Source organism: Fomitiporia mediterranea (genome assembly GCF_000271605.1).
Source record: "Fomitiporia mediterranea MF3/22 unplaced genomic scaffold FOMMEscaffold_4, whole genome shotgun sequence".
NCBI classification, from domain to species: domain Eukaryota; kingdom Fungi; phylum Basidiomycota; class Agaricomycetes; order Hymenochaetales; family Hymenochaetaceae; genus Fomitiporia; species Fomitiporia mediterranea.
The window spans coordinates 2,236,946-2,248,092 of record NW_006760389.1 but is presented as its reverse complement, the minus strand read 5'-3'; the positions used below and the strand labels follow the sequence as shown (position 1 = coordinate 2,248,092).

The 11,147-nt window shown below is 40.6% G+C and overlaps 3 protein-coding genes across 3 annotated transcripts; 2 read left to right on the top strand and 1 right to left on the bottom strand.

The window, feature by feature from the left end:
* Nucleotides 1-2,508: 2,508 nt before the first annotated feature.
* On the top strand, nucleotides 2,509-4,377 carry FOMMEDRAFT_105190 (Mur ligase; the record flags this gene model as incomplete). Its single annotated transcript, XM_007264700.1, has 1 exon — nucleotides 2,509-4,377. The coding sequence occupies one exon, from the start codon at nucleotides 2,509-2,511 to the stop codon at nucleotides 4,219-4,221; it is 1,713 nt and encodes a 570-aa protein (XP_007264762.1). The 3' UTR covers nucleotides 4,222-4,377.
* Nucleotides 4,378-6,476: 2,099 nt separating this feature from the next.
* FOMMEDRAFT_145654 (cysteine proteinase) lies at nucleotides 6,477-8,383 on the top strand. Its single transcript, XM_007264699.1, has 8 exons — nucleotides 6,477-6,582; nucleotides 6,649-6,711; nucleotides 6,771-6,814; nucleotides 6,882-7,062; nucleotides 7,203-7,445; nucleotides 7,513-7,674; nucleotides 7,838-7,991; nucleotides 8,229-8,383. The coding sequence occupies exons 1-8, from the start codon at nucleotides 6,546-6,548 to the stop codon at nucleotides 8,269-8,271; spliced, it is 927 nt and encodes a 308-aa protein (XP_007264761.1). The 5' UTR covers nucleotides 6,477-6,545; the 3' UTR covers nucleotides 8,272-8,383.
* A 472-nt stretch (nucleotides 8,384-8,855) lies between these two features.
* FOMMEDRAFT_154132 (uncharacterized protein) lies at nucleotides 8,856-9,288 on the bottom strand (the record flags this gene model as incomplete). The annotated part of the gene is made up of 3 exons (XM_007264698.1): nucleotides 8,856-8,905; nucleotides 8,953-9,167; nucleotides 9,218-9,288. 3 exons carry the CDS (start codon nucleotides 9,286-9,288, stop codon nucleotides 8,856-8,858), a joined length of 336 nt encoding a protein of 111 aa, XP_007264760.1.
* Nucleotides 9,289-11,147: the final 1,859 nt, after the last annotated feature.

Genomic DNA, 11,147 nt, shown 5'->3' with positions numbered 1-11,147 from the left:
TAAAGTAGAGCTTTCTATTGTTCTATAGTCTTCTTATAACTCTGTCTGACTCAACCTGTACTTCCTGTACACTAGTTTGTAATACACTTTCTTATAAGGTAGAGTATTATAACTTCTAATAACTCCTTATAACTTCTGTAATATAAAAGGCTATACTTTTGTACTACCTTTAGAACTTACAACCAAAGTTCTAGACTGTCTTGTATACCCTCTAGAACTGACAACTAATGTTCTGAATCTTTCCCTAAGTCTTCTTTAATAGACTTAGTTTAGGAGACAATTATCCTTATTAACTTTTAGTCTTATCTTTGTACTTCTGTATTCAATTATAGAACTTACAACCAAAGTTCTAGATTGTCTCATGTATTCCTCATGTTGTCCTTATATAGTCCTTATATTTATGACTTTATTACTTTCCCATCTGTATGAGTAAAGTGTATAAAGGAGACTACTTTCCTATAGTCTCTCCTTAGAGCTCTTAGTTCCCTTTCCTTCATACTAGTACTAGTCCTCCTTAAGTATAGAGCTTTAGAGTATTGGCTCTGGCTCTTTACTAGCTTTAATAGTCCTTTGTTTTTGTACAAAGAGTTCCTAGCTAGTTATATAGTTTCTCCTCAAGTAAGTATAATATTTTCCTTTTATCTCTTTAGGTTTTCTCTTAGTCTTTTCCTTTATACTTCTTACTCTGAACACTATACTCTTTCCAGATCCCCTCTCTATACAAGCATTCTAAATGACTTGTCTTTAGTTGAGGTTATCAAGTAATACTGTGCTAGAGTATGTGTTTAACCTTAGAGAGATAAAGACCTTGTTTACAGGTTTTGTTACCTTTTCCTAACTGACTTAGTACTTACTCCTTCTTGTCCCCTCTCTCTGCTAATAGATTGATCACCCATTAGTAATGATTAAAGGTTAATAATACTGAGCTGGAGTTCTTACTAAGCAGGACAACAAAGGTAGCCTAGTTGATCTGGCCAATCTCTAGACTTGTAACTAATAGAGTTTTGTATATAAACTACTTGGTTCCAAGTCTTGAGTTAAGCTTTTTCCAAACTTAGTTACTGTATTTTACAATTCCTAACACTTACATACTATTAACTTATTTAATAGCTATCCTTTGTTTTAGAACATAGACTGTCTGGAACAGATTATGAGCCATTATAATTATACTTTCTATATAGTATATATTAGCAATTGTTTGTTTGGTGACTATCCTAAGTATTACTATAGGCACAATAGAAAGTAAGTAGTTATTAGACTTAACTGACAAGCTAAACTAAATCTTTCAATACACTAGCTGTACCTAACAATATTCATGACTGTGTGATTGTTAAAATTAATACAATTATTACTATCAACTAGCTTCTCCTTATATTATTTGACACTAGTATGTCTATTTTCTTAATTTACTCTGGCAAGCAAGAATTCTTAGAAAGGAGTTTATCTTAAGGTATGTTGGTACTACTGATTATAAAGGCTATTTAAAATTGTATGAATTAATACATTTAACTCTACAGTTCTATCCTTAATATACTGACTATATCTAACTAAAGTCTGAATCCAGGGTCATATATGTGTGTACAAGACAATATATTACAATAGTAAGTAGCACAATTCTATTTATAATCAGGGCACTGAAAGTAATACAGGATCACTCTTTTATGTATGCCTTTTTGGTATGTACAAGGTATTCTCTTTACTCTTGTTAAAACTCAACACAAGTACTAATACAGGTTTATTACTTGCAAACTTTCTTGTAATCTTGAAGCTACCTGTAGGTCATTGAAAGCTACTTCAATTGAACTGAACTTTAACTTTGTAGCACAGGGTTATTTCTCAACAACATTTGCAAAGTCAGTCTTTCACATATTCATTCCTTAAAGAAAACATAATATAAGCTAAAGTCCTTTCTAGTATTACTTGCATCATACATGCCCTTCTGACTGCAAGAATTATACTCAGACTTCGTAATCTTGGAACAATGTCTAGGGATGCAGAAAGCGAGTTTGAACAAACTAGATTCTCTCCTATTGTTTGTATCAAGACAATACTGACAGTATTAACCAGTAAAGGCATGTTTGTGTCTGAAGACACAAGTCCCCTTCCTCTTGAGTAGTATAAAGGAGGTTGCTTGCCATTCTCTTTTACCTCTAACTGGCTGATCTGCTTTCTGTACGCATTTCGTGGTTGATTCCCACTTATTTATTCTATGATACTACTTTCTACATATATACTCTATATCCAAGTCTTTGCCAATATACTAAATTCGCAAAACAATCTCCTCGTGTCTCCTATTTTAACGTAAATATAATAATTCAACTGGATCCTCTCTAAATATGGCCATTTACTGGTATCTTATAAAGAAACGACGAAGGCAGTCGTGCAGTACTTGAGTATTGTGGATTGTTTGCGGAATATGCCGAACCTTTAACGATCACCACATGATCGACGTTTTGACTATATGGATAATCTCAAACTTGATGACTCGGACATTTTCAAGTTTCACCCATGTCCGTAGACCTTTCGCTACACAGAATCGAGGCTTTACTCTCCAAATTTGAGTCATACACACGCCCAACAGTGCATATCGCAGGCACGAATGGTAAAGGAAGCGTCTCTGCGCTTTTAACATCGCTCTTACGCCATGCTGGTCTTTCTGTTGGGCGGTTTAACAGTCCGCATCTCTTGCATCCGTCTGACAGTATCTCGCTCAATGGCATCCCCGTACCACGTCAAGACTTCGAAGATGTTATGGATGAGGTGCGAAGGAAGAACGAGGAATATGCGATTAACGCGAGTAGCTTCGAGGTACTGACGATATGTGCGTTGCTCATATTTGAACGGAGTAAAGTGGATATTACTCTGCTTGAAGTGGGTATGGGAGGAAGACTTGACGCGACAAACGTTATCCCGGATATGTGCATTCTTGCTTCAGTAATTACTGCCATTGACCTTGACCATCAAGCTTTCCTTGGCCCGACAGTGGAAGACATTGCGAAGGAGAAAGCGGGTATTATAAGAAAGGGACGACCCATTGTCCTCTCTACCCAGAACCATGAACGTATAACTGGTGTTATACAAGAAATCGCAAGACAGAAGATGGCTCCGTTAGTGTTGGCTCCGGTTGCGATGGATAGGGAATGGGATGAAGAAATTGATGGTCCGCTACCTCCGCCGTTTTCATTGCATCCTTTCGTACCGCCATCGCCACGACCAGTAAAAGCGGTCCTTTCGTTACTATCATGTCGGGGAGAGTCTCAAGAGGAGAGGCTATCTGATTCAAAATCGGAGACAGCGGCAAAATATCGAGTGCTACTTCCTCTACATGGTGCACACCAGCTAGGAAACCTCGGCGCTGCCCTGTGTGTCTTTCATCTACTGCGAATAGGAGCCGTCAACGGTTTTGAAGGATCGTTCTCTTCTGACCGGGGAGCAAATGCCTTTATATTTGACCGCTTGTCAGAAATGGACGAAAGAACTATTCGTGCTGCAATACGCGAATGTACTTGGCCGGGTCGTCTTTCATACCATCTGTATCATAACCCTTCTCATGCTGAACTGGAATCATCTCGTTCTGCGGTTCAACAACCAGACAGAATTCATCAATGGCCACTTCCTGTCGTCGTGGATGGCGCACACAACGAAGCCGCTTCTCGAACTCTTTCCGCATACGTCTCTTCTCTTCTGTCCTCCCTTAGTGCTTCATATTCTCGGACTGGTGGTAGTAGAAAGATAAAACGCGTGCGCTTGGCAATTATTCTTGCACTCTCGCATTCCCCGCCAAAGACTCCGGAGTCGGTCCTTGTCCCGCTGCTGGTACGATTCATTGGTCAACAACGCTCGCAGCCCGATGAATTATGGCCTTCAGTGAACCTAAGTGTACGAATTGCGTTCACGCGCTTCTCGCTACCAGAAGGAATGCCTTGGGTACGCCCAGTGGCGCCCACTGCGCTCTCTGAAGCGGTACAAAAGTCCTTCCCGAATGCAGACAATCTCGAACTCTGGACACCGCCAGAAGCGGATGCAGCAAATGACGGTAACCCTACGCAGGAACTGCAAGATGCACTCCTATGGGCCGCCGAGTGTTCACTGAACGAGCGAAAGCATCGAGACGGATTGGATGGTAGTGGCGACGACGTGGAAGAGAACCTCGTTCTTGTGGCAGGGAGCCTCTACCTGGCCGCAGACTTCTATCGACTCCTCCGATTATGCAAAGAGTGACTGAATGTACGTGCTAATCATCTTTTGGTTACTAGGCGGCAGCAGACAGCGACTGGAAACGACAACCCAGCGTATACAAAGTTTGAGTTCACAGTTTAGTGCCGGGCTGTATACTAGATATAGAAGAATTATCGTTTAGACATCATCGACATTTAAGTGTGGCACAAGCCGTATTTCAGTTCAACTGGTATTTTCTTTCGCTTTGTGTAATACGTATTCACTGCGTAGTCTGCTTCGGCTTCAAGAGTGCGCTAACGTGCTCTTGCTCCCTCTCTGCCAGCGTCAAGACTTTCGGAGTCAGTCGGTTTGATTCCATTGGTAACTGCTAAAGACAATGGTGCATCAGAATCGGATGCTCAATTGCTGTCGTATCTACTCTAAGCCTCACAGGAGTACCACTTGCCATTATGTGCTAAGTTACTATCTGATTTAGCATAGAGGTGTCTCGAGTCCGCCACATGTGGATTTGGCGTAGTTGGAGTTCTGCAAGCGAACTGTATAGTGTCAGTACTCTGTTACTTAGCAAACACATCTCAGCACGTGCCATTTTGCACTATTAGCTACCCTAGAGTCATCTAGCAGTCTGATATTGTAAGCGCCTGCGTTACTTTGCTTCCATCCACAAATAGACAGGATGTATACAGACATTATGCACCTTCTACATTGCATTTGTAAGCTTATATAACTAAGCAACCACTGGGATCTGGAATACAAGTACAGCGAGTTTATTGTTAACCCTCCCTGGTAAACAAAGTAACACTCGATGTTAAAGTATGTTATGAACCGAGAAACGGAAAAATTGACTCATTCATACTGGGGTCTGTTTTGCTAGTCTGAGATAATGTGAAATAATGCAAATTGGGGTGCTCACACTATGATGCAAAATTTACTCAGGAGCTTAGCTTCTTTGAATCAATACACTTGCAAATGAAGTGATCTGAAACGTATACAATGCTAGCACTACTGACATTAGTTAATTACAAATAGATTTAGCACCTGAGCAAGCAAACTCTCTACTTATACAACCCTATAGAGCCGGTTATAGTTAACTCTTATAAAGTTCTGCTAGTAGTATATATGCTAGATCGAGATTTAGCACTTTTTGCAAATGGTTATGCATTACACTACTGCTTGTATCTGATAGTAGTGTAATGTAACAGCAACACTACTTTGTTTTACTAAAATCTTGCAAGAGCAGTCTAGACTGGTATAAAACTGCCTGAAAACTTCGAGAAAAAACTCTCTATCAACTACAGGCAGCCACGACTTTGTAGTACTATTCTAACCTACAAATAACTTTGCACAAATCACAAGTACAGGACACAAATAATGAGTGATCAGGATATTAGTACTGTTAGAAGTCGGGTTGGGGAGCAACTAGATGATTGTATGTTTCTTCCTTGTTGGAGATACATGCTAAAGAATATCCTCTAAGACATAAGGTGCTTTAGATAGAAAAGCTACAAGACAGGAGGAGAAGGGTCTCCATTTAAAAGAGTCTACAGTTACACCAGATAATGACCCATTTAAACGATTTACAAGAATTGTAGGTATGTAAATCTAACTCTATATTGTAGTGATAATTAAGCAACAATAATAATTGTTTTATTAATAGTTAGACAAGGGAACAAGAAGTACTGGGACAATCCTGATTTTATAGCTGAGCATAAAGATCCTGTAAAAGCTTATAAAAATATGGAACAACAACTTCAGTATGCAACTGAGAACCTAGTTACTTATTCACCAACCTAGTAGCTACACTAAATGTCTTGACATAGATTACCTAGCACAGACACTAAACTCTTGAATCTGGAAAAAAAATGGGACTGAGCAAATAAATTGATAAGAAAATGAAGGTACTAGCATATAACTCCTTAGAATAATTTAGGACAGATAAACATATTCAGAAATTTGACACGAATTTCTTAGTTGAGAGAAATTTACTAATAACATTAAAATCATGACATCTCTAGAGTCTAAATAACGAGACTGTAGTAATTGTTACTGTGATATTCATCCGATCGTAACTCTCAGCTCAGAGGATAACGAGCTGGTAGGCCGGGCAGGAATGCCTAGATTTTGCTCTTAAGCACCGCACCTGCGAACGCCAATACTTAAATATGTGATGAAGGTGTGTGGCGAGCAGGCTGTGTATGCATACTACTTTGAGCTCCTGATTCGCGCATGCTGATCGTCATGGTTTGACGCGTCCACATTCGAGAGCCCTTTCTCCTTCTTTCCTCTTCCCATCGTCTCAATCATTACAACCTTTCCTCTTCTTATTTTCCTTCAACCAGTCTTCCCAAAGCGTGTTGGCCGTGAATATGTCGGGTGCACCTCAACCTCCTCCGAAGGATACATGTTAGCGCCACGTCCTAAAAACAACTTGTCTATATGCTGCTTGGACTGATTAGAATCGCACTTTAGCATCTGGAGGCGTACCTACCGATGGGAGTTTACAACCTCAAGCTGGAGATGGAGCATCGTTGGGTGCGTATTCGCGTTGGCCACGTGCTTTATGACGTTGAATGACAGGCAATATTGCTTAGATATGTCCTCATTGAGTCCACTTGAGGTCTCGCAGCTCACGCAGGTGTGAATGCTCCACATTAGTCCTGTGTCTAGAGACTAAGGAGTCCAATCACGATCCGTCGTATTAGAATATACTCGATGAATCTGCATCGGAACGCCCATTGATCTCAGATAGCATGCCACTCTCCGCGCTACGTACCGAATACGAGAATGGTTCGGGATCATTCGTAAAACAGATAGACTACCTATTGAGTCAAGGATTTGGAGGGATAAGAAGAACACGTGGCGATGGAGATTGTTTTTATCGGTGTGCGTACGTTCACCTCTCGTTTTCTTGAGCATTTACTGAAGTTTTGCTTTTTTTAAAAAAAACTGGACTGGATTCATGCGTCCTGTTCATCATATACCAACAACATGTAATGCATCTACGTGCATTTCTTTCAATAAAGCCCTCGCATTTGCGTGGGTAGAGCGATTGATGAACTCTCCAAAGCAAACATTAGATGTTGCCAAGTCACTGTCTATGCTTGACGAAAAGTTGTTACTACTCAAAGCTGCTGGCTTCCAGGAGCTCGTGTATGAGGATTTCTACGACGTCCTTATCTCACTCATTCGCCAAATAGTCGTACCCGAACCAGATGGCTCAACACTTACACCTGGTATACTTCTCGAGGCATTTCAGGACGCTGAAGGCACGTCGATTCTTGTGGTACTTCCAATGCATTTTGACTGATTGCTGTTACGTTGTTGCCCAATTAGTGTCTAACTGCATTGTCGTGTTCCTCCGACTTCTTACATCCGCTGTTATCCGTACTGACCCTATTTCATACGCGCCATTTCTCTTACATCCAGAAACGGGTGCAGAAATCACTCCACAAGAGTTCTGCGAACGTTACGTCGAGGCGAGTGGGAAAGAGGCTGGTATGTATCCCGTCTCTCTGCCGGTTTCTCACAGCTAAACGAAAACTAACTTTGATTATCCCACTGTCTCTCCCGTTCTTCGATTTATTTCATTTGGCTTGATATTGACGTGAACTCCCGATCTTCCGATTCATGACTTGAAACGATCCGACCTGTCTTGCAGACCATGTCCAGATAACTGCGCTCACCAAGATCCTAAAACTCAACGTCGAAGTTGCTTATCTTGACGGACACGACCCTGATGGATCCGTAAGCTTTGTGGAGTTTCATAACATGCCACCAGATGATTTCGTCGATCCACCTGTTTTGCTGTATAGGTGCGTATTTTTCTTTTATGTTGGGTATATAACCTCTCCTCCCCATCCTTTCCTTAATATCCTCGTTCACCTCTTTTTGTTTTCCACTTATGGTCCTTCGCCCTCTCTTTTCCCTGGTGCCTTTCTGGCTTGGGAGAATTACTTCTGTGCTCTGTATAGCGCTATCCATCACTAAATCCCTTATTTTTGCGCGCGTATTTTTTGTTCATTCTCATATGACTGACTAACCTCTCACAGACCCGGGCATTATGACATCCTCGAACGACGACGGCCAGCATGACCTAGTTTGTCCTAACGGAAAATTCAGAACAGTACATTTTCACCAACTTTGTTATCGTAATAATAATAAAATGGCATCTCCGGATATTCGGATACCTACCCCTATAAACACAAAGTACGAATATGAATATTTATTATCCTCTTTGCCATTATAAGCTGGCTGCTTCGCTTTCCAGCACTCAGTGTTTTGCCTCTCATGTTCATCAATGCTATTCCTCCTTCACTGCGCCTTTGCATTACTGGTCATGGAGAACAGACCTTCTGATCGTTCAACTTTTGAACTGACACATTCACTATCCCTTGCCTGCAGTGGATTCTCGCACACTCATGATGCACAAGTCTTACTCACGTTGGAGTTCGAATCCTCATCTCAGGCCGTGGCCCACAGGACCAACTATTATTAGCATTCAGAATGAATAACAATCAAGACATCAAGAAACGACAGCTAGTCAATAAGACCGCAAAACAAACAAGCTACACAATACATTGGGAATGCAACCGTCGAAAATAGGCAACATAGCATGTAAGCCAAAAAGGGCATTTCCAGAAGGCATCCGTCCTAGAGTGGGAGGCAAGCGAGACTCGCTAAACACTGCTTGTTCCGTCTCCGTTCGAGGTCGCAGCTGCCGGAGCGCCTGAAACGTATCAGTCGGGCATACGACAGAAAGATGAGCAGAAATACCTTCGGCGAATCGGATGTCGCTGACAGTCCTCGATCTGTAGTTAGTTCCTTCGTTAACCCCGAGCTCGCCTGCCTCTTTTAGATTGATAAGAAGGTGTGCTCCAAGGACGCAGACAAGGATTGGACTGCCAGCTGCTGCTAGAACGGCGGCAGAAAACTCATTGACGAAAATAACTGAAATTTCCACTATGTTTAGCACACAGCAAAGTATCACACTACAACGACTTTATTTAGATAAATGCGTGCGCATTTGTGGTCTACTTACAATCCATAGTATATAACCTGGTCTTCAATGACGACTCTGACAAGATGGAAGCCTTTGAAGCCAAACGACATTCTCCAGTATTCCGCTGCCTTGAAGAGGGCCAGGTAAAGTAGAATTGCACCGTGTATAAGAGGGACGGTCCTGTATTGCATTAGAATGCACTGAAAATATGAAAGTGTAATATTTACCATGAGATGATTGCCAAGGCCTGCGGGGGTTCTCGGCTGACCCTCCGCAAAAATGCCGACACCAGCTAAGGTCTCGGTCTATCAATTATTTTCCAAATAAGCCAATAAATAAATTAATAATCTCACAATTTACTAGAAAAGTATTATAAATAAGAAGTCTAAGACTAAACCCTGTATTGCTAACAAGAAGTGTGTAGAGGAAGACCAAAATGCTCCTATCTGATACCAATCGGTTGAGGAAGTATCTAATACACCAGGGTACCTACTTTGCTGATAAAGTGCTAATACACAAAGTTGGAGAATGTTTATGAAACAATTAGACATATGTAGCATTGTTTAATATTGGAAATGTTTACTTATGTAAAGGCTGGAGCCTCACTCAAGAACACAGAACAGGCAAAGACCTGGGATTAGAGAGGTTGACCTAAGTACAGGAGTAAGTACAAAGATAATCTCTAAGTGTCTACAAATAGCCCTTTATATACTTAACTAAAGTCATGTGTATAACCTCAGAGGTTACACTCTTCCCTACTCTGAAGAAATAAAAGGAGGGGGTAGGGAAGTAATTAATGGAGAGGCAAAGGAAAGGATATAGTAAAGGGGGGGGGAGGTAAAATGGAAGATTATAGTAAGGGGGGGGAGGGGAAATACAAAAGGGTAAGGACAGAAGATAAGGAACACACAGTCACAAGTTTAAGAAGGCTTCAACTTGTTAATGAAAACACACAGAGATGAGGATAGGGATGAGGAGTACACAATGGTCAAGATGTGAAACCACACTACTAGGAACATGTGAATGATACCTAACAGGTCTAGTAAGTAGTGAGTATAGTGTTACTACAGATAAGGAGAAGACAACTGAGATGTTGACCAAAACACATAGTTGAGACATTAAACAGTACTATAAGGAATGTGTGAATAATACTTAACAGGTCTAGTGAGTACAGTGTTACTACAGATAAGGAGAAGACAACTGAGAAGGTCTTGTTTGACTAACAGTAGGCTGGGTGTTAGAGGTAATAAGAGTTGTTTAGTAGTATGAGTAAAAAGGAGTATAAAAGTTAGAGTGTATAATAAAGAGAACTTAACAACTCTTTAGTTATACTAGCACCTACTACTTAGGGGAGGAAAAAATGATTGAAACATATAGTCAAGAAGTGAACAGTCATCCTTAAGTGTGTGTCAGTACTAGGAGGAGTAGAAGGACTAGGTTGACAAAATTGACACACTAATTCTGAGAGTAATAAGAGTACAGGTAGTGTTGAGAGGGAGAACTTAAGGGGGGCACACATAGACAAGGGGTGAGGTGACAATTGACTGCTCAGTGTCTCTCATCCTTATATTGTATGTATTCTAACTGAGACATTATGAAGTCATTGTCTTGTGGTTTGTCTGTTGATGAACTAATCATCTCATAATACTCCCCTTCAAACTCTTACTAGTCTGAGTAAACTGGTAAGATGTTTGACTTGTGGTACATGTAGTGCTTTAGTTAATATATCTGCTTGTTGATTGTTTGTCTGTATGTATTTTGCATTTATGTACTCTAACTCAATGTAGCATTTAATAAAATCTTTCTTATGATCTAAATGCTTTGTTTGTTCCGAATATTTGAGTTTGTCCAATGTAATTGTTTGTATAACAGCATTGTTATCACAATAGATATTAATTGGTGCATCAGAGACCTGCAGAATCTCTTCAGCTAAATGAGTAAGTGTGATTGCTTCCTGTGTTCCTCTTGT

Coding starts and splice junctions, on each gene's coding strand:
- FOMMEDRAFT_145654 (XM_007264699.1), top strand. CDS start 6,546: ATGTCGGGTGCACCTCAACCTCCTCCGAAGGATACAT. Junction 6,815..6,881: donor AGGTCTCGCAGCTCACGCAG/GTGTGAATGCTC, acceptor CCGTCGTATTAG/AATATACTCGATGAATCTGC. Junction 7,446..7,512: donor GGCATTTCAGGACGCTGAAG/GCACGTCGATTC, acceptor TTGCCCAATTAG/TGTCTAACTGCATTGTCGTG.